This window comes from Nanorana parkeri, unplaced genomic scaffold, assembly GCF_000935625.1.
Source record: "Nanorana parkeri isolate BGI_ZX_2015 unplaced genomic scaffold, ASM93562v1 scaffold1607, whole genome shotgun sequence".
Taxonomy (NCBI): Eukaryota; Metazoa; Chordata; class Amphibia; order Anura; family Dicroglossidae; genus Nanorana; species Nanorana parkeri.
This window is the reverse complement of record NW_017307875.1, coordinates 257,206-278,052: the sequence shown is the minus strand read 5'-3', so window position 1 is coordinate 278,052 and position 20,847 is coordinate 257,206. Positions and strand designations below refer to the sequence as shown.

Below are 20,847 nucleotides of genomic sequence, written 5' to 3'. Positions count from 1 at the left end.
CCCCCCCATCTCGCTCCCAGAAATGTGCCCATTGAAATTTACTTTTTTTATGTTGCAATCAGATCCTTAAATGAAATGAAATGGACATGTGCTGCTACTTCAAATAATAAGCTAATACTTATGTTTAAATCACCCTTAGGCCATATTGAGTGGGGCACGTGAGATTAATAACGTGCTGGATTTGTGTGATCCTAGTTCATTTTATTACTTCATTGCTGTGCTGTATGTGTATAGGCCAATGTAGTTAGATCTGTATATGCATTATAATTTAATCGATTAAAAAAAAATTTGATTAATCGAATTTTAATCATTACCAGCCCTAATATTTTCTTTTAGTTTTGGATAAAGAAGGAAGCAATGGAACTTTCTGTCAGCATTTTGTTGTGTTTTTTTTTCTGATATGGGATTTGTGTAAACAGTCATCTTGGAAGTTCAGTGCTGGCTTTTTTTTATTACTGTCTGGTAGGGCTGCAACAACTAATCGACATAATCGATTATAATCAGGTTATGAGGTCTCAATCAGGTTATGTCAATTTAGCTGATCACATTTGCTTTTATATCTAAACAAACATTACAATGACCACAGTTTCTCTTCGGCATGAGAAACTCTGTGCTAACACAAGCCAGACCAATACAGTATTCACCCCACGTCTGAAATTTACAATGAACACTTCTCTTCAATAAGCTGCTGCGGATTAACTCACAAGGCCAAAGACTTGCTGCACAATCCTAGCAAACAGAGGGTAAGACAGACCGACTTCTGATCAATAATGGACACTGTAGAAGTATTTACTTTCTGTGATTTGATTAAACTAAGAACACCAGTCGTAGAATTCTGAGGGTCTTCCCTTTTACAGCCCTTATATCTCTTGATGTCTTGTATCTGATTGTTCAGGACACCCCCGCAGAGTTCAGAGTCCAAGCAGCAAAAGTAATGACACTCTCAGTGGTATTTCTTCGATTGAGCCAAGCAAGCATTCAAGCATGCACTCAAGTTCCACTCACAGCTTGGCTTCGGTAAGTCCTGTTGCTGTATTGAAGCATTTTTCATTTGTATGTTGGCATAGGTAGCATGGCTTGTTAGATTTGATTGTGACACTATGGAATAGGGATGCACCGATACTCGTACTCACCCAAATGCTCCGATGCCTAGCCCGATACTTCCGGTATCAGGAAGCCGGGCAGCGAGTCATTACACACTGCCCACTTGTGACGAGGGAGCATGGAGCCGGCTTCCCGGCCAATCAAGAAGCCAGGCAGCGTGTCATTACATGCCCCCCGGCTTTCTGATAGGCCAGAAAGCCGGCTTCCTGCTCCCTCGATACCTGATGTTCTCTGGTACACGTAAGGACAATGCACTTTCTAACAGGAGGAAAAAGCAGAGCAATAACTTACTGTATAAGTATGCTACAGTTTCTCATTCTGTCCAGGCTAGGACAACATGATGACTTGGCTTTATTGCATACCTGCAGTAGACAGTCATTAAAGGAGAACTATTGGATTAGGGCTTTTCCCCATAGTTCTCCTAAGGGTAACGGGAGGACACAAACTAGCGTCCTCCCGTCACCCAAAGCTCAGTATACCGCTCGCGGTATACTGAGACGCCGGAACGGATCGCGACAATTCTGTCTGGATCCACCCAGCTGCGTGAGTGACAGCTGACTCTGCCTATCTAGAGCCAGAGCCACCTATACCCGCCCCCTCTCCCGTCCGTTCCGCCAGTCAGCCCTGGGGGATCGGACAGGGGAGGGGGGGAATCCCTGCAGGGAGCCGTGAGTGACAGACTCTCTGCACTGATCGAGAAGTGAGCGAGCGCCGGTATGTGTTCGCTCACTTCCCGATCTACTGAGCCGACCTGTGACAGTTTCATTGTCACAGGTCGGCTCAGATTATGAGGCTGAGTGAAAATCACTCACCTCATAATTCTCCTTTTAACCTGGTTGTGACATGTGGAAGAGCTTTGTAAATCTCATGACCAGTTGGACACGAATAAATATACTTTTGGAACGTAAAACAGTGCTCATATATGTAATTCATCTGTGTATTTCATTCATCTTATTTTCTTATTTTTCTCTATTGAGCAGGTAGTGGCAGTCAACTCCTCTAGTGCAAATGCTCCATCCCTGGAACCATGGGGATCCAGAGAGATGGACGAACAATTAGCCGCAGATGACTCTAATGCAGAAAACCTGTATGTTCAAGGTATTTATTAATTTTATTTATTTATTACAGGTATTTATATAGCGCCGACATTTTACGCAGCACTTTACATAGTTGTACATTCACATCAGTCCCTACCCTCAAGGAGCTTACAATATAAGGTCCCTATCTCACATGCATACATAGAGGGCCAACTTAGAGAGGAGCCAATTAACCTACCTTTTTATCTGCTGTGTTTTAGGGGTAATTACAATGACTCCCATATAACGCATGATTAGCTGCTGTGATCAACAGTTACACTATGTGCAAAAGCCTATCTTTAGTGCCATATATGACAAATCCCATGAAGCTGATAACAGACAAGCATTTGGCTATGTTTAGACATCAAATAACTGTCTAAAAAATGTGTCGGGATTACGTTGATGGTGCATACAAGAAAATTATATTTTTATACTCACTTTAAAATCCTTTTCTTGGAGTCCTTTGAGGGACAGAGCGACCATATACTATCGGGATATACTGCTGCCTGCTGGAGAAATGAACACTGGCAAACAAAATATTTAGTCTAGAGCAGGGTCAACCTCTTCTCTACCCATCATGCTTCAGTTTGTAGTAAGCAGTACTAGGAACATAAAAAAAACAGAGGGGTGGCCTGTGTTCCTCAATAGACTCCAATAAAAGGATTTTACAGTGCGTACGCAAATACTATTTCCTTTCTCATCTATTGGGGAATACAGGAATCACTGTTGGGATGTTTAAAAGCAGTCTAGCTGAGACGTGGGCAACCCCTGGACTTAGGTGCAAGAACCTCCCATCCATATTCAGAAGCTACCAGTTGGAACTAACTCTTTTCCAGGGGATTGCCCCTCAGGGGATCAGTAAGAGTAAGACCCACGGTGCCATCCTCAACCGGAATCAGTCTACCACTTCTGATGTAGGAAGGACTCCTGTTTGCTTCCAGAAAGTAAAAACACAGCAGTACCTAGATAGTGTCCCACGGTGTCCAAGCCAGGAGACCTACCAGAGTGGAATCTCACAATGTAGCAGGAACCACCTATTCTGGGATACAAAAACACAACCCCAGAGATAATAATTTTCTCTTTTTGTATGGTACTCTGGTGTTTATTGGACACATGTATGTTTTCGACTTGTGAATAGTAATACATGAATGTCCCTGTTTGTGTTGGTGGTTAGGAATGGAGCTGTTTGAAGAAGCTCTGCATAAGTGGCAGCAAGCTCTGAACGTAGGCCAGCGATGTAGCTCCAGCACCCCTACAGCTCTCGAAAGTGAACTTCATGGAGGCAGCATGTCTGAGGGCTTGCAGGAGGTAAATTCGCAGAAAGTAATGGACCTAACTAAGATTCACTCGTACACGCTCAAAACACAAATTTAAAGAAGTATGTTGTGTATTTCTCATTTAGGTAGCAGGGTGAGCTTTGCATATCATTAAATGTTCCTCTGAGCCAACCATGTAACTAACTACTGGTTTGTGCACAGTTACAGCCTAATATTTTAGAGCCATGAAACTATGAAGCTGCTTTGAGTTTGTTGACCAGCCTCAGTACACTGTATGGAAACTATCGCTTCTCTAAAGTAGGTTTCCTTAAATAGCGAGGGTTTACAAACCTGTCCATATGATTTATTTGAAATCCAAATAGGATGGAATTAACTTTGGCCATGTAGATATGAATTACCCGAAATGGGAATTAAGTGATCTTGACTAATGCTGTTGCCTATACTAAAATGGGATAGGTCCAAATGCAGTGGGTGGTGGACGATCTCAAAACAGGGAAAGGAATTGGACCGGCAAGGGTCCAAATGCACCACCCGGCTTCTTGATTGCCTGGGAAGCTGGCTCCATGCTGTTTGGCCGGCTCAATGTTGATTGGCCAATCAGGAAGCATGGAGCCGGCTGTTTGTGCGGATCAATCCTGATTGGCCGGGAAGCAGGCTTCCCAGCCAATCAGCTTGGAGCCGGCTTTGCGGCCAATCAGAAAGCCGGACGGCAAGTCATTACCCACCGCCCACCTTCCTGATTGGTCAAGAAGCCGGCTCCATGTTCCCTCGCAGCACTGCCACTCAGAGTACGAGTACTTTCCCAAATACTCTGTATCGGTACTGGTGCATCCCTAATGGTCAGTATACTGAAGTTAGCTTAGAAGGGGTTACAGCACTAGACTTCCTTTTCCTCCAAGTAACACATAAAGAGATGAGCATGACTCCGAACAAAACAAGTCAGGATGAGCAAGTAACTGCACAGAGAATCTTGCTTACAATTTTGTGACCAAAATTAATTTCACCAGAATCTAGCAACTAAGCTGAAAATGCAGGCTGTCCTTTTACAAGCAGCTACAGAGCCTCCAATTCCAGTACTCTCAGCTGATAGCAACATTTGTTTTATGGCAATATCATCATAAATGTTGTTATAAGGATATTTTAATGTTCTTGTTTTAGGTTTCGCAGAGCAAAGAGTTGTCAGGCAGGTTAGAAGCCTTGTTGAGCCGTGCCTATAATCTGCAGGAAGAGTTTGGTCCCGACATGCCCCAAGATAACATGTTGATGGATCTGGGTAACTAATGAGTGATCTAAATGTGTTATGTCCCTCTTCAGAACATCAATGTTGTTTTCTCAGCAATTAAAACACTTTCTCAGAAAAATCCACAACGTTTTGTTTGGTCAGTTGTTGGACAGTGAAATTATTATATGTATTTATATAGCGCCATCAATTTACACAGAACTTTACATACTATTACATAGTTACATAGTATTTGAGGTTGAATAAAGACATTAGTCCATCAAGTCCAACCTATTAGGATCTCATTCTAGGAGTACCCGTACCCCTGTATATTACGGTCCCTTAAGAAATCGTCCAAAAGTTTCTTGAACAATTCCACATTATTTGCTGAAATCACCGCCTGTGGCAGTGAGTTCCAGACCCTAACTGATCTTACTGTGAAGAACCCCCTTCGCCCCTTGTGCTGGAATTTTCTTTCCACCAATTTTAGGTGATGGCCTCTAGTTTTTGTAACGGAGTTAATTTTAAACAGTTTATCGCTAATGTTGCTACCACCATTAAACATTTTGTACATGGAAATCATATCCCCCCTTAATCTCCTCACCTCTAATGTGAACATGTTTAAATTTAGTAGCCTCGTCTCGTAGCTCTGGTCCTCCATACCCCTAATTAGTTTGGTTGCCCTTCGCTGGACTTTTTCCAACTCAAGGACATCTTTTCTTAGTACTGGTGACCAGAACTGGACCGCGTACTCCAGATGAGGTCGAACCAATGATCTATAAAGTGGCAAAATTATAGACTTGTCCCTGCAATACATCCCCTTTTTAATACAGGACAAGACCCTGCTAGCTTTGTTTACAGCAGCCTGGCACTGCAAACTACCTTTCAGTTTGTGGTCTACAATGACCCCCAAATCCTTCTCCATTTCTGACTTCCCCAGCGGCATACCCATAATTGTATAACCCATTTGTTTATTTTTAATTCCAAAGTGCATTACTTTGCATTTATCGACATTAAACCTCATCTGCCACATTAATGCTATTCATTCACATCATTCTCTGCCCTCATGAAGCTTAAAATCTAAGGTCCTTATCTATGCACACATACTAGGGCCAATTTAGATAGGAGCCAATTAACCTACCAGCATGTCTTTGTGAGAGGAAACCTAAGCAAGCATAGGGAAAACATGCAAACTCCATGCAACTAGTGTCCTGGCCAACCTGGATTCAAACCCGAGACCTCAGTGGTGCAAGGCAGAAGTGCTAACCACTGAGCCAATGTGCTTCCACACTATTCATGTATTCACACTATATTTTGTGTGATAAACCAATAGTTATCGATATCTCGATCTCCTCCTCTTTCTCGATATCTCGATCTCCTCCTCTTTCTCGATATCTCGATCTCCTCCTCTTTCTCGATATCTCGATCTCTCTCTCTCTCTCACTCTTGATAAAACAAATAAAATCTTAAACAATTCTAGAGGATCTCAACTGTGGAATCTGTAGTCAAAAACAGAAAGCAGGGGGGAAAGGATTAGACACTAGTTATGCCTGTGGACTGATCTATTCCCCTTTAATGACTTACAATGTCTTGTTCTGCTCTGGGTTTCAGTGTGGCCAGCTCGGTAGAGGAGCAGGCCTTTGCTCCCTAATGTCAGAGCTGCCCCCTAATGATCGGTAATCTAATGATTGATGGAGTAATGTTAAGGAATAGTGGTGGAAGCACAGACTGGATAAAATAGAGGCAGGAAGATCCTTGCTCTGCAGGCTTTCGGATACAGCTTCCTCTTTTTACAGCAAGGAGAACAGTAAACAACACCGTAGTGCCGAGTTTTTAAAGGCAGAATATCCCCTTTTGGTCACATGATGTGCCTTACATTCCGTTACTTCTTTCCATTTCTCTGTGTAGAAGGAGCATTGATGTTTCCTCATCACCAAATCTCTCTCCAAATCTCACGAGACTAGCATTTAGAGGCACAGTACCTTAGATCTCACACTGCAGATATACAACTATGAGGTTTAAGGCACAGTAGTACCTAGACCTAATCACATACCAGGAAGCACAGTGCTATTTTTAAGGAGGTCATACAAGAGAAAAGGTAAATCTATCACTCTACTGCCTATGCACAATTAACATTTCTAGATGTTCCTGATAAGACAGCAAACCTTCACTTTTTGATTTCAGGTCCACTTTAACTATTTTGTTTCTGCTATGACTCCTCACTGACTGTTAAGCATGACTCTATAACCTGTGCATGTGTTCTGTGTATGTACCAGTCTCCTCTATAACAATACATGTAGTGATAAATAAAAAAACAGCATTTGTCGCCTTTGAAAAAAGAATTGAGCCATGACCATCCTAGTTTATCTTTAACATGCAGATATTGACTTCAGCTTAAAAATGGAAGCTTTTTCAGCCACCCTCCTCCCTGCAAGCATGGTATGGAAAGGGGGTAGAGCGCTGACTTTGAATCTGGAATTTGCTATACTAAGAACTAGAGGTACACCGAAATGGAAATTTCAAAACCCAAACAAAACCGAAATGTAAAAAATTGTCAGACCCAAACCAAATTTTTTTAATTTTAATGTTTTCACATTTTTTAAATATTTCATTTATTTTTTTATAAACTTTTTAATATTTATTTCTATTCATTTTTTTTATTATTTTTTACTTTACTTTTAGGGGCTTTGGGGAAATATTAGGGGTCTAAACAGACCCCTGATATTTCCCTTTTAAAATAGAAAAAGAGATTGAGGGCACAGAGTCCTCAACCTCTTTTTCTGCAGCCCCTATTATAAATAAACAGGAAGCCTCTATACTGAATGTTCCTGTTCATTCATAACATGAGGACAGAGTATGTTTACTATAACCACAACTATGAATGAAGAGGAGGTGATTTAGATCACTTCCCATTCATTCATAATTGAGGATATAGTAACCATACTATGTCTTCAATTATGTACAAACACTCATCGATCACTGATCACTGACTGCTTGTACCCGCTCTCCATCCTGACAGCTGTCACAGGAGGCTGAACGAGCGCTGTAGGGAGGAGAGCTCAGCTGTCTCCGTACTCTCCCCCACCCCACCCCACATAAAATAAAACAAAGAGCCCCCTCACCTGCTTGCCTTTATGCAGGGAGGAGGCACGAATCCGATCACTGGTGATCCAGTGGTGATTAGTAAGACCTTACTAATCAATCCTTTCGAACGGAGTTCAGAACTGCAGAGCTCTGGCCAAAAGGAACGGAGCCAGGACAGCAAGGAGCAGCTCCTCTCATAAGTCAGATACGCGGTCCGTGACCTCATGCCTGACTAAATTTCCACTTTTTAGAGATATTTTGAGCCCTGCCTCAACTATGCTACTCATTCAGTTCTATTGTGTGCTCGGGTGGCATTCCCAGATTGGATCTACCAGTATAACATATGTTTTTTTATTGCATGTGCCATAGAACTTTAGCCTTATAACCAAAAAAAACCAAACCAGTCATAAACAATCCACTTTGGTCCTGTCTAAATATTAGCTGCTGCCCTTTAGTAGTCTTCCAGCACAATGTATACCAATGTTCACCATATAGATAATTGCACTCTATAGTGACTGTTACTGTTAATATTAAGAGTGTGAGAGCAGAGCCACATTTGCAGCTCTTGCCGTCACTCGGACAGCTGTTATAGATCGGGAAATCCCGATGTATACCGGCTTTTTTTTAACCCCCCTCATGACAGTGATCAAAGTATGTCGCTGTCACTAAGTCTGACACTTAGTGACAGTGACATTGTATGCCAGGTGACCACTTTTAGCTTTTAGAGAAAACAGATTTAAAATGTTAGGTTTTAGTTTTAGGCCGAGAAGTACAGAAACATTTATAAAATCCTAGGGATGTCAGGTTTTTCCAAATAAAGGACAAATAAATGAATGTATTTATTGCATTTGTTTTTTTGTTTAGCTGTGCTGTTTTTTAAAAAAAAATACTACAAATCAGAACTGGGGAAAACGTGTTTTCTTTATGTTTTTTCCTCTTCTTTTTTTTAAATATTTTTATTTGTCCTAAGTGAGGCGTTAGGTACACATATGTGATATAAATATAATGCCCTATCTGTCCTCTAAAAAAACAAATTATAATATGTGTGGGTGCACTTTGTCAGAAAGTATATTACCGACGTGGAAGAATCACACAGCAAAAATGTCAAAAGTGCTTCAGTCATTAACGGACAGAAACTAAAAACAAGCTCAGTCATGAAGGGGTTAAGCACCTAGCATTTTAGATGGATCAGGAACTGTCAAAGTGTCAATAAGTGTTGATAATTGCTTTTTCCCCTAGAGAACAATTCTCATATGTGAACACTTGTATAGTATTTTTAGACACAAGTGGATGGAGAGAGGAAGATGTGTGTGCAAACATAAATATATAGTGACTCAAACGGATGGGACAGGGGTGGCTTGATAGCAAACAGCCTTCAAATTTATTGAGAAAGGACGTTACCGCTTTAAACTGCAACCACACTGCTATTTTTTAGAATATTTTTTTATTTTTTCAAATAATTTTTTTATTGATTATTGAGAACAAAAGTGCACAATTACACGGTATTAATACAAAGAGTCATCACAGATGTCACAAGCAATGAAAACAAAGAAAGTAGATCAGATAGGCAGTGCTTAGAACAGAATAGCACCATAAAGGGATGTGAAATATTCCATGGAACAGCAGTAAACAGGGTCCCATAATATTACAATGATGGATATGTGTAGTTGGTATCCAGTCCTTGAAAACAGTTCATCAAGTAATGGTACAGTAATATGTGATATTCTGACATTAAGGCAGGGATGCAACATCATAAGGCCACAAGTGACATCACACAAGACAAACGACACGGTGGGGAAGGGGAGTAAGCGAGAACAAGTAGAGATATAGATAGAATTAGGAAAGGAGGGAGAGAGAGAGGTGGAACGTGCACAGGGGTAGGGGAGTGATCTAGAGAGTAGGAGAGCGGAAAATGGATCAGATGGAGAGGAGGCAGTGAGGTGTAGAGGAGGTAAAGTATACCCCGATCCATGGGGACCAAGTGGTTTCAAATTTTGTAGAATATTTTAATTTAATTTTTGGATTACTTATGTGTATCGGAGTTAATGAGCTGGTATTCATGCATGTGCTCTTATGTGGTTTGACTTTCAGCTGTTTGACACTTTAGAACTGAATGAGGGCCCCTTTATCCCTCAAAAGCCTGCCGCAGCATATGAAGAGGCTTTGAAATTGGTGAAAGCTGGAGAAGTGACTTGCAGGACAGTAAGGTAGGGATATACCTCCAATGGCTGTATACTAATTGATCCATTATACATCTGTTACAGAGCTGACAGTTCTGGTATGTCTGATCTGGATGTACATTAGGGAGATTTGTATAATTTGGAAAGCCATTGAGGCCCTAAGACTCAGATCAGTTCAGCTTTTTCCACGTTTCCAGTCTCAAAGCCTGTTAAAATGTAAGGGTTTCTGAGACTAGAGTTGCACTTTGCTGAAAGCAAGATGGTATTGGGGAAGAAAATGTAGCAGCATGACATACACTGCTTTCCTATTTTTAGGTGTTTTTTTCCCTTTTTGCATGAAAGTGGTAAGCCCCCTTTAAAGGATAAGTTAATATTTCAGTACATTGTAGCCCCTGCAAATCCAATACTGTGAACCACATAAGTGTTACTATAAAGTCATACCTTTTGGACCACCATGCTCCTCTTACTGGATAATGCAGTGTTTTTAAAGCAGGTGCTAGGAGCAAGGGTAGGTAACATTTGCCAGAGGAGCACAGCAGATTTGGGTATGTGGCCATGAGTCTTAGGTGATCCCTTAAGACTCATCTCTTCAGGGAAGCCTATCCCACCTTGGTGAGCTTTGTGTATTTCTTTCAGATCTGTTCATTAAATAATGCAGTGTGAAACTTTCCCTCTGTGCAGGATCTTCCTGTAATGAAGACCAGTCACTGCTGCTCTATCCTTGTGCAGGGTGACTGGTCTTTTCTCTGCCCCCTCCTGTAGTTATCTGCAGGCAGCCTGTAGTGGGTGGAGCCTGCTGGGTCCCTCCCACAGCTCTGCTCTCTGTGCAGGCTATAAACAGTAATGTTGTCGCCGCTACTTTTAACAAGGTAATATTTGGGTCTATGAAGGCATCTCTTGAGCACTAAGTGGATTTATATCCTTTGTGGCTTTTGAAGAATATATTTCAATGAAGGTTTTTGTGCTTGGGGTTCAGCTTTAAATAAAAGTTTACTTCTAAAGATAGAAATAATCAATGTTTTATGACTTGTATAAATGCTTCATGTATGTTGTTGTGTTTTTTTTATGGTTTTTCTTTAGAACAGAGCTGTTGGATTGTTATAATGACCAGGACTTTCTGGCAAAATTGCACTGTGTCCGTCACGCCTTCAAGGTACCTGAAATAAAATGTTTTCTTGCTTATTCAATCAAGATCACATTGTTGTAGTGCGTAATGTGTCTTTGTGACTATTTGGCTATGAAGCATTTGCTAGGTAATTGACATTAAAACTTCTGTTACTTTTTTTTTTTTTCCGTTCAAAAAAGTTTTTATTATTTTGGTATTTCGTTGTGTTATAGCAGATATACAGGTATGTTTGCGCACACTGCAAGTGGCGGTTTCAGATTATAACACTTACATCATACATAATTACATGAAGATATACAGATAACAGTAAAACTTCTGTTACTTTTAAAGGGAAGCTATAATGTTTTTTTTTATTCGATTTTTTTTATCTTATGCATTTTTTTTAAGTGTGTGTGTGTGTATATAATCGTTATATATACAATACATAACAAATAATACATGACAAAGGATTTCCAAAGCACTGTGGCTCAACGAGAGAGACTGCACAGCAGGCACTTAGTTTGTAGTTCCCTTTTGTCTGAGTATGTAAAAAGGAGACTAGAGTGGATAGAAAACTCCATAACATTAATATGTAGTATTTCATAATTGCCTAACTAAAGATAAGTAAACAAATGTTGTTTCTTCTAGTTCAATAATAAGGAATAACGTGTAAAAAAAAAACAAGAAAAAAAAACTTCCCCTTTAAATGTGGAATACACCAACCAGAGTGAATTTGGTACTTTTGTAAACCCCCCCAGCACTGCAATGGTTAAGTGCTCGTTTTTCATCTAGGTGCTAAAATGGCAAAGTTATGTTCACCTGAAGCTGCAGGCCGGCCAGCTGGCACAGCGCTCCCTCCAGCCTGTCTCCTCCTCTGCAGCATTGGAATCTTCCTCAGTGTCCTCACATCTGTACACTGTCTATACACACTGCATAGATGTTATGATTTACAGGACCTTACCACTGCAGAGGAGAGGGGGTGAGAGGCTGGAAGGACCGGTCTAAAAACAAGCCGGCTCAGAGCATCTTTTTGGAACCTAGACAAAAACGAGTAATTAACCCTTGCAGTGCAGGTTCTTTTTTAAACATAAATGATCGACAGGAAGTGCTGGTGTTTGAGAGCAATCATATTGTGTCTGTGTTCAGCTTCAGCAGTAAAATACTTTTTTTTCTGATTGCAGCAATTACTTCAGGATGAAGGGAACCAGTTGTTCTTTGGTGAAGTTGGGAAACAGATGGTGACAGGACTGATTGTTAGAGCTGAGAAGGTATTGTATAAAGAGGGGGTGCTTCAAGAAAGTATCCCAAATGCAGTGTTTTATCAGCTATTCCTAACACACAGGTTATTAAATTGACTTTGACTCTTTTTTTTTTTTTTTTTTCCTTTTTGCTAGTTCCTCTAACACTACCTGTTTATTATTTCAACCTGTTTATTAACGATATCGGGGAGGGCGTGAATAGCCATGTTTCCATCTTTGCTGATGATACTAAAATTGGGAGGGTAATAGACAGAGACTCAGACATTATAACATTACAGGAGGACCTGGATAAAATAGGGGAGTGGGCAACTATATGGCAGATGAGGTTTAATGTAGATAAATGTAAAGTAATGCACTTTGGGGTTAAAAATAGGCAAGCGGAATACACATTAATGGGAACTCCACTAGGGAAGTCAGAAATGGAAAAAGATCTGGGGGGTCATAGGAGACCACAGATTGAACAATAGCTTGCAATGCCAGGCTGCGGTAAACAAAGTGAGCAGAGTTCTATCTTGTATTAAAAAGGGAATGTACTGTAGAGACAAATCTATAATTTTGCCACTTTATAGATCACTAGTTCGGCCTCATCTGGTCCAGTTTTGGTCACCAATACACAGGAAGGATGTCCTGGAGCAGGAGAGAGTCTAGAGAAGGGCAACTAAACTAATTAAGGTGATGGATGACCAAAGCTATGAGACAAGGCTACTAAATCTAAACCTGTTTACGCTAGAAGTGAGGCGATTAAGGGGGCACATTATTTGGATGTACAAAATGTTCAATGGGGATAGCAACATCAGCAATAAACTTTTTATGGTAAACTCCAAAACAAGAACTAGAGGCCACCATCTAAAATTGGGGCTTCTTCTCAGTTAGAGCTATTAAAGACTGGAACTCGCTGCCACCAGGAGTGGTATCAGCTGAGAGTGTTGAATCTTTTAAAAAGCATTTAGACAACTTCCTCCGAGACCGGAACATACAGGGGTACAGGTACTCTTAGAAACAAGAGCACACAGGGACTCGTGCACACGCATGAACATGCAGAATCACAGACATACACGCAATAGGTTGGACTTGATTGACCTGTGTCTTTATTCAACCTCAAATACTATGTAGTACCTGGGCATAGAAGCTGTTTCAAGCTCTGTGTTGCACCCTTTCTCCTGCCACATCTCTCTAGCAAAACCTAGATAGGCAGCCCTGTCAAAATTGACTTCACCTTTAGAAGTCCACCCCTCCTTTCCCAATTGGCTGGAATTATAGTTGTTTCCCTATCAGCTTTCTGTGCTATGACAGTCAGTTTTTATGCAGAGTTTCACAGCTGCTATCTAGGCATTGCTAGAAAGCTGTGACAAGACAGGGAGCAATAAAGAGCTTACAACTGCCTGTCTGCATAGGTGCTGTTAGATGGGATAGCAAGGGTCACTTTAAAGGCTCTTGTAATGACTGACCTGGTTTTATTTCTCCTATATATTTGTTTCAGAATCCTAAGGGTTTCATAGAGAACTATGAAGAAATGGTGCGGTATGCACTGAAGGAAGATACGTGGCCCACTACTCAGAGAGAACTAACAGGACGTGGGGTAAGGAGAAGATACGCTGTAAAGATGTCAGTGTATTGACTTAATATGATAACACAATAGATCTACTTAGCTGATAATTGCCATGTGTGTATGGTAAAATCCCTCTACTAGCCAAGCAGCATCTAATGGAATGGGATGTGGGAGAGCTAGTTTTGCAGAGCACAGCACAAAGGATTTGGTCTGCATTGAGTTTGCATTTTCTTCCTGTACCCATTAGTCCTTGCCAGCAAAGAAATTACATTATTATATCTGCCACATTTGTGCAAACTGAATAGGGAATGTCTGGGTGAAAGTCACTATGTTTTCAGGGTTTTGGGAGGAAACGCACGCTTAAAAATTCAACACTGACTATTCTTTGGGTAGAAACTGAACCTTGGAATGCAGTACTGCCAGGCAAGCATGCTAAACACGTAGGCACCATGCTGTCAAAGTCGCAGGAGACCTAGGGACAGACTTTAAAAAATAGGATTATAACTAATCGTATCCCTAAGGTTTTAGCAGTGCGTAAATCAATGTAATCCCTTTAGAGGGGTGATAATCTGTCCAGCACAAGATTTTACCAACGTCAGATACTCCTATCCCTCCAGCTTTTATATGTTGTGTCACTTTGTTTCCTTTCACTAATGTCAGATACTTGGTACCTTCCTCCAGCAGTTATACATTGCATTGTCTTGTTGCCTTTACCTAATGTCAGATACTCAGTCCCTTCCAACAGTTATACATTGCATTGTCTTGTTTCCTTTCCCTAATGTCACATACTTGGTCCCTTCCTCCAGCAGTTATACACTTTATTTCCTTGTTTCCTTTCCATAATATTAGATACTCAGTCCTTTCAGCAGTTATACATTGCATTTGCTTGTTTCCTTTCCCTAATGTCAGATACTCAGTCCCTTTCCTCCAGCAGTTATACATTACATTTGTTCAATGGGGATAGCTAATGTCAGATACTCAGTCCCTTCCTCCAATGGTTATACATTGTATCTCCTTGTTTCCTTTCCTTTATGTCAGATACTCAGTTCCTTCCTCCAGCAGTTATATATTACATTTGCTTGTTTCCTTCTCCTAATGTCAGATACTCAGTCCCTTCCTCCAATGGTTATACATTGTATCTCCTTGTTTCCTTTCCTTTATGTCAGATACTCAGTTCCTTCCTCCAGCAGTTATATATTACATTGTCTTGTTTCCTTTCCCTAATGTCAGATACTCAGTTCCTTCCTCCAGCAGGTATACACTATATCTTCTTGTTTCCTTCCCCTAATGTCAGACGCTCAGTCCCTTTCCTCCAGCAGTTATACATTATATCTACTTGTTTCATTTTTCTGTATTGTAAAATGTTTTGTGCCTTCTAGGTGGTCTGCATGAATTTCTTTGACATAGCACTGGATTTTATATTAATGGATGCCTTTGAGGACTTAGAAAATCCGCCATCCTCTGTAATTGCCGTCTTGCGGAACCGCTGGCTGTCTGATAGTTTCAAGGAAACTGTGAGTAAATATGCAGGTCCCTCTCTTGCTTACATTGGAAATAAACCATTGTGTTTCTGTTCCAGTTACACCGGTCCCTCACTTTGGAGAGATTTCCTATCACGTTATGTTGTGTTTATAGGAGAGGAAGTGAAGGGAAATCTCCCAATGGATCAGATGGAGCCAAAAAAAAAACCCCATTTACATGGGTTTACCTACTCTTATCAAAATGAAGAAAAAGATTTGGCTTGAAATATTCAGTAACCCTTTCACTACCACGGGTGTAAGGCTTACATCAGCAGCAGCAGCACAGGCTTTTACCTTTTGTTAACAAACTCCTAGCTGCTATAGCAGACGGGAGTGTGTTTACATCTAACAAGTCGACTTTCTGGTAGAAGTGATTGGGGCGGCTTTACACTCATGTGATTTCTTCTGCTCACTATTTTAAGGCTTGACATGTTTTCTATCTATTTACTTGTTGCACCTTCATCTTTTATATTTTGTCATATATTATATTGTGTTTGTGTGCACTAAAATTTACATTTAGTGTATTTTTACTGAAAATGTGGATTTGATAAACAGTCGTGCTAATATCATGCAACAATATTGCAACTACTACAATTTTATTCTCCAGGGTCTCTGCTTTTTATACCATTCTCGGGGGGTGTTAACTAATCTTTTAGGCCTAAAATGTGCATTTTAACACGTGTGAAAAAAAATGCAAAAAACTGTCTGTCAGTGAAAAGGTTAAAGTTTGAAATACATACAGGGGATACAGCTTACCTGGTAAGAGCTTTAGTTTTTTTTATTTTGGCATTGCTTTGGACACCAGTCCACCCCCATCCCTTTTCTCATTAATTTGAGAACCCCTCTTGCTTATCTGCAATGCAAAAAGGGTATTCCCATTCACACCCACTGCAGGCCCCTTTCTGTCTCTCGCATACTAAAAACCTCATATAGCAAATTGTCCATAGTAAGAGGCTGCTCACAGCCAGATTCAGACCTGCCTTGGAAGTTTGAATCTGGTAATACAGAAAGCAGAGAGAGCAGTGTTCAGGAAGTAAAACCACCCACCCCTCATGTGAGGTGCTCTGTTTATCTCTCTCTCTGGAGAGAGAGAGAGAGAGAGAGAGAGAGAGAGAGAGAGAGAGAGAGATATCTATATATATAGATATATAAACACCCATATTTAAAGGAAACTTATTCTAATAAGCTATCTGAAAATGTTACTTGCCTGGCTGACATGGCTTTGAGTCACTACTAGAAACATGTATGCAGACCACAAAGTTCTGAATTCTGTGACTTCCCAGATTTGCATGTTTTTCCCAGATTAGTGACCAGAGTATCAAAGCTAGAGCCAGCCAGGCAACTAATATTTCCTGAAGAAAGTCTGCAATGGCGGCCTCCATATTTGTCCCTGTAAGGTTTACTTTAAAACGTAAAAACATTTATTATGATATATTAAACTCTATTTTCAGCTGCTGGCTTACAGTTTGGCTTTATATTGTGTTTTAAGCCTATTTCTTGTTTTGTGTAAATTTTATGTTTTTGTTCCTAATTCATAAACTCTGTCAATGTTGCAGGCATTGGCAACTGCATGTTGGTCGGTTTTAAAAGCAAAACGAAGGCTTCTCATGGTAAATATTGCCCTATTTTGTAAATAAAAATGATATTAACTAGAAGAAGTGGACCTGTTTCAGAACAGGCAGGATTAGGAATATTACGTTTATTATTAGGAATATTATGTTTTATCTGTCGGCATATGCAAAACAGGGGTGCAGAGGTTATGATGGTGGGCAGAATGTGCAGGACAGGAGTGTGGAGGATATTATGGCAGCAGCATGTGTAGGAGAGGAATGCAGTGGGTATGACGGTGGGAAGTTGGTGCAGGAGGGAAGTGCAGAGGGCATGATGGTGGACAGTATGGCCAGAAGGGTAGTGGGGAGGGTAGGATGGGGCCCAATAGTGCAGGAAGGAAGTGAGGAGGGCCTGATGTTGGTCAGTATGTACAGGAAAGGAATGTGGTGGGTAAGTCCGTGGGCAGTATGTACAGGAAGGGAGTGCAGAAGGTATGATAGTGGACAGCATATGCAGGAGGGGAGTTCAGAGTGTGTGATGGTGGACAGTATGTGAATGAAAGGTGTGCAGAGGGTATGATGGTGGGCAGTATGTACAGGAGGGGAGTGTGGAGTGTATGATGGTGGGTAGGATGTGCAAGAGAGGATTACAGGGGGTCTGATGGTGGACAGTATGTCAAGAAAAGGAGTGCAGAGGGCATTTTGATGGGGAGTATGTACAGGATGGTATGATGGTAGGCAGTATGTACAGGAGGGGAATACAGAGGGTATGATGGTGGGCAGTATGTACAGGAGGGAGTGCAGAGACCGGGACACAGACAACATCAAAAACCTGACACAGAGATACTAATTTTCACACATCTGACAACATTGAATGACGAGCTGTGGAGAACAGAAACATATATTACTTATATAAATGTGTCCAGTTAAATAGAGCTAATGTATGGGTACGCAGGAAGTCAGTCAGAGAGAGAATTGTACTGTATGTGCTTATCCTCTGCGTTAAAAGCTACAAAACACTGGTTTAGACTAAAGGCAGCCATGATGCTGGTGACTCATCTCTGCCTGGGGCCATAGGTTAGACTGTTGGGATGTGCATGCCCAGCTCGGCTGTATAGGTAATGTGTTGATGTATTGATTTTTATATAGGTTCCAGATGGCTTCATATCACACTTCTACTCCGTATCGGAGCATGTCAGCCCCATATTGGCATATGGATTTCTTGGTCCAAAAGAGAACTTAACAGAAATCTGTACTTTCTTTAAGGTAATTTTTTTCACCTATATTTCCCTCTTGTATGATATACAGTACATGCACATATACATGATATACAGTACACGCACATATACCCTTTCAGTATTCCAGAAAAAAACGACTGTAAATTCATTTAGGGAACAAAATAGCTTACAGCACAGAGTAGAGATTACAGGTACACTTTAAGAGCACACTGCTCTGTAAGCACAGCAAGTGGGGGGACACTTATTCAGAGCTGTCAGAGATCATTTATTTGGGCCTTTAGAACAAAGCAGTGCGAACAACAAGGCCATTGTGCAATGTGCTTTTTACTTTAGTCAGATTAGAGAAAAATGCTCTGGAAATGATTGTTAAATATTATTATTATTATTATTATACAGGATTTATATAGCGCCAACAGTTTGAGCAGCGTGTTACAATATAAGGAAGACATAACAATCCTAATACAATTCAAAACAAGATGGTAAGGAGGGCCCTTCCCCCGGAGGGCTTACAATCTAAAAGATAGTAAAGAATAAGAATTATAAATGGTAAAACAGATATAAAACATATCAAATTCACATAGGGCCTCTTTAACACAGGCTTTCCGTACAGGTCTGCCTGTCAGATTTCAGGCGGACCTGATCAGAAGCCCAATGTTAGTCTATGGGTAGCTGTATGTAACACCTAGGCGTCCTTTTACATCCGGTTACCCTCGGCTCTGGCCAAGTCCGGAAAAATAAACAGACCAGTAATCCCTTTTGCCGGACCTGATTGTGCCGGATTGGGGGTAACCGAATGTAAACTGAAAACTGTCCATTTAGATCCAGCTGCCCATACGCTCACATGGGTCTGGTAATGTCAGTTTTTGTCTTGCGATGGAGGAAAAAAAAACTGCACGGACACTGATGTCTCAATGGTAACATCTAGGGATGCACCGATATATCGGCTGCCGAAACATATCGTCCGAAAACGGCACTTTTGGCTAAATGTCGAAAGTGGCATTTTTCTGCCGATACAGCGGCACATCCCTGCTTTCTCTCCTCCTCGCTGGGCGCTGCTCTGTGTCCCAGCGGGGAGGATAGAAAGTGTCACAGGCGGCCGAGCGCTGCGGGAGGAGAGCTCTGTGAGCGGCCGGTGTGTCTCCTCCCACACCGCTCAGCCTATCACAGTCCGGCAGAGCGGTGTGGGGGCGGAGACAACCAGCGCTGTCACAGGAGGCTGTGCTCTCCTCCCTGCACCACTCGCTCAGCCTCCTGTGACAGCGGTCAGGAAGGAGAGCGAGTGCAAACACTCAGGGATCAGTGATCGCTGAGTGTTTGTACATAATTGAGGACAGAGTATGGTGTCTGTTCATTCATAATTGTGGTGATAGTAAACACTTTTTTTTTTAATTTCGGTTTCGTTTTGGTTTTGAAATTTCCATTTCGGTGCACCTCTAGTAACATCCATTCCGATCAGGAGGGGATCCATGCCTGTGATCGGACCATGTGAAAGGGGCCTTAGAGTTTCCCTTCAGAGAGCGAATAGTAAAGTCAATCAGTGCACAGCTAATGCTATCCAGAAAACACTGCTAAAATCAGAAAACCATCATTTTTTTTTTTTCTTAAAGTGAAATGGACTTGTCCTAAAAAGTTCCTAAGCCAACAATATTGCTAAGTGCAGGCACCTGATGTTGCCTGAATGTATCTGTGTTATAGTTTTCTAATCAATGCCTAAGTCATTATACCTAGATCCCAGGCCCAGACAGGACCTTAACTACTCAAACAGTGTGGATGGAGGAATCTCCCCTGCTGGCTATTGTATTGAGCCACTGCAGCTGTAGCTATCTAAATACCTGAACAGCGATTTCATCTGATAGGATGCAGTCAGTAGTCAGCATATACTGTTCCACTCGGATCAGTTGATCTTTAAATCGACTTTTGTAGAGCCGGAGAAGGTCCTCTGATTCAAGCAGGAATCTGCCAACATTTGAGCCATCTAGGACCAGCTTAAATATCCTCAATACATTCTGGGTCCTTGAAAATGGGACAATTATGCATGTCAGGAGTGTGCGTTCTCTGCATTGACTATGCAGAATATTGGAACCATAGGAACAGAATGACAGCCAGACATTTTCAGAAGCAGCTCAGCCTACATATTTCATTCAGCACAGGATTCCTATAAGGGGAAGGGGGATGATTTGTATCCACCAATTCACAAAATGAGGCTTCTTGCTTGCTTGCTGCTTTTACGTAGATTATATTTGCAAACGATGATAACGTCTTTGTCTTCATTTCATAAAACAGCATCAAATTGTGCAGTATTTAAAGGACATGTTTGACTTGGATAAAGTGAGGTACACTACAATCCAGTCATTGGCAGAGGACATCCTCCAGCTCTCCCGCAGACGGAGTGAGATCCTGCTGGGATACCTGGGCGTGGACAGTCTACGGGCAATGAATGGAGACCTGCCGGCACCAAACAGACCATCAGAGCTTCAACTCTGATGACAGAGATGCTGCTGGCTACTAGAATGTAGAACAGGGAATTTTGGAGAACCAAGGCTGCTTTGTTTGGACGGATCAGTGGCTGTTAGTATTAGAAAAAAAAGAACTATCATTGGCTATGCGTATGAGAAGTTTGATCAAGGAGTAAACACCTATTCCTATTTTTCCCTCATCCTTTTTTTTTTTTAAAGGACTCTTTAAA

General features: G+C 41.2%; 1 protein-coding gene across 1 annotated transcript in view; it reads left to right on the top strand.

Moving 5' to 3' along the window:
- The window catches only part of MIGA2 (mitoguardin 2), a 26,961-nt gene extending 6,140 nt beyond the window's left edge, over positions 1-20,821 (top strand). The window contains exons 3-16 of the mRNA XM_018570839.1: positions 896-1,017; positions 2,085-2,202; positions 3,355-3,488; positions 4,616-4,730; positions 6,585-6,639; positions 7,070-7,115; positions 9,852-9,967; positions 11,021-11,093; positions 12,227-12,313; positions 13,785-13,883; positions 15,233-15,367; positions 16,930-16,983; positions 18,073-18,189; positions 20,445-20,821. Coding sequence (XP_018426341.1) covers positions 896-1,017; positions 2,085-2,202; positions 3,355-3,488; positions 4,616-4,730; positions 6,585-6,639; positions 7,070-7,115; positions 9,852-9,967; positions 11,021-11,093; positions 12,227-12,313; positions 13,785-13,883; positions 15,233-15,367; positions 16,930-16,983; positions 18,073-18,189; positions 20,445-20,645 — 1,472 coding nt within the window. The 3' untranslated portion in view covers positions 20,646-20,821. The remainder of the gene's footprint in view (positions 1-895; positions 1,018-2,084; positions 2,203-3,354; positions 3,489-4,615; positions 4,731-6,584; positions 6,640-7,069; positions 7,116-9,851; positions 9,968-11,020; positions 11,094-12,226; positions 12,314-13,784; positions 13,884-15,232; positions 15,368-16,929; positions 16,984-18,072; positions 18,190-20,444) is intronic.
- The last annotated feature ends 26 nt before the right edge of the window (positions 20,822-20,847 follow it).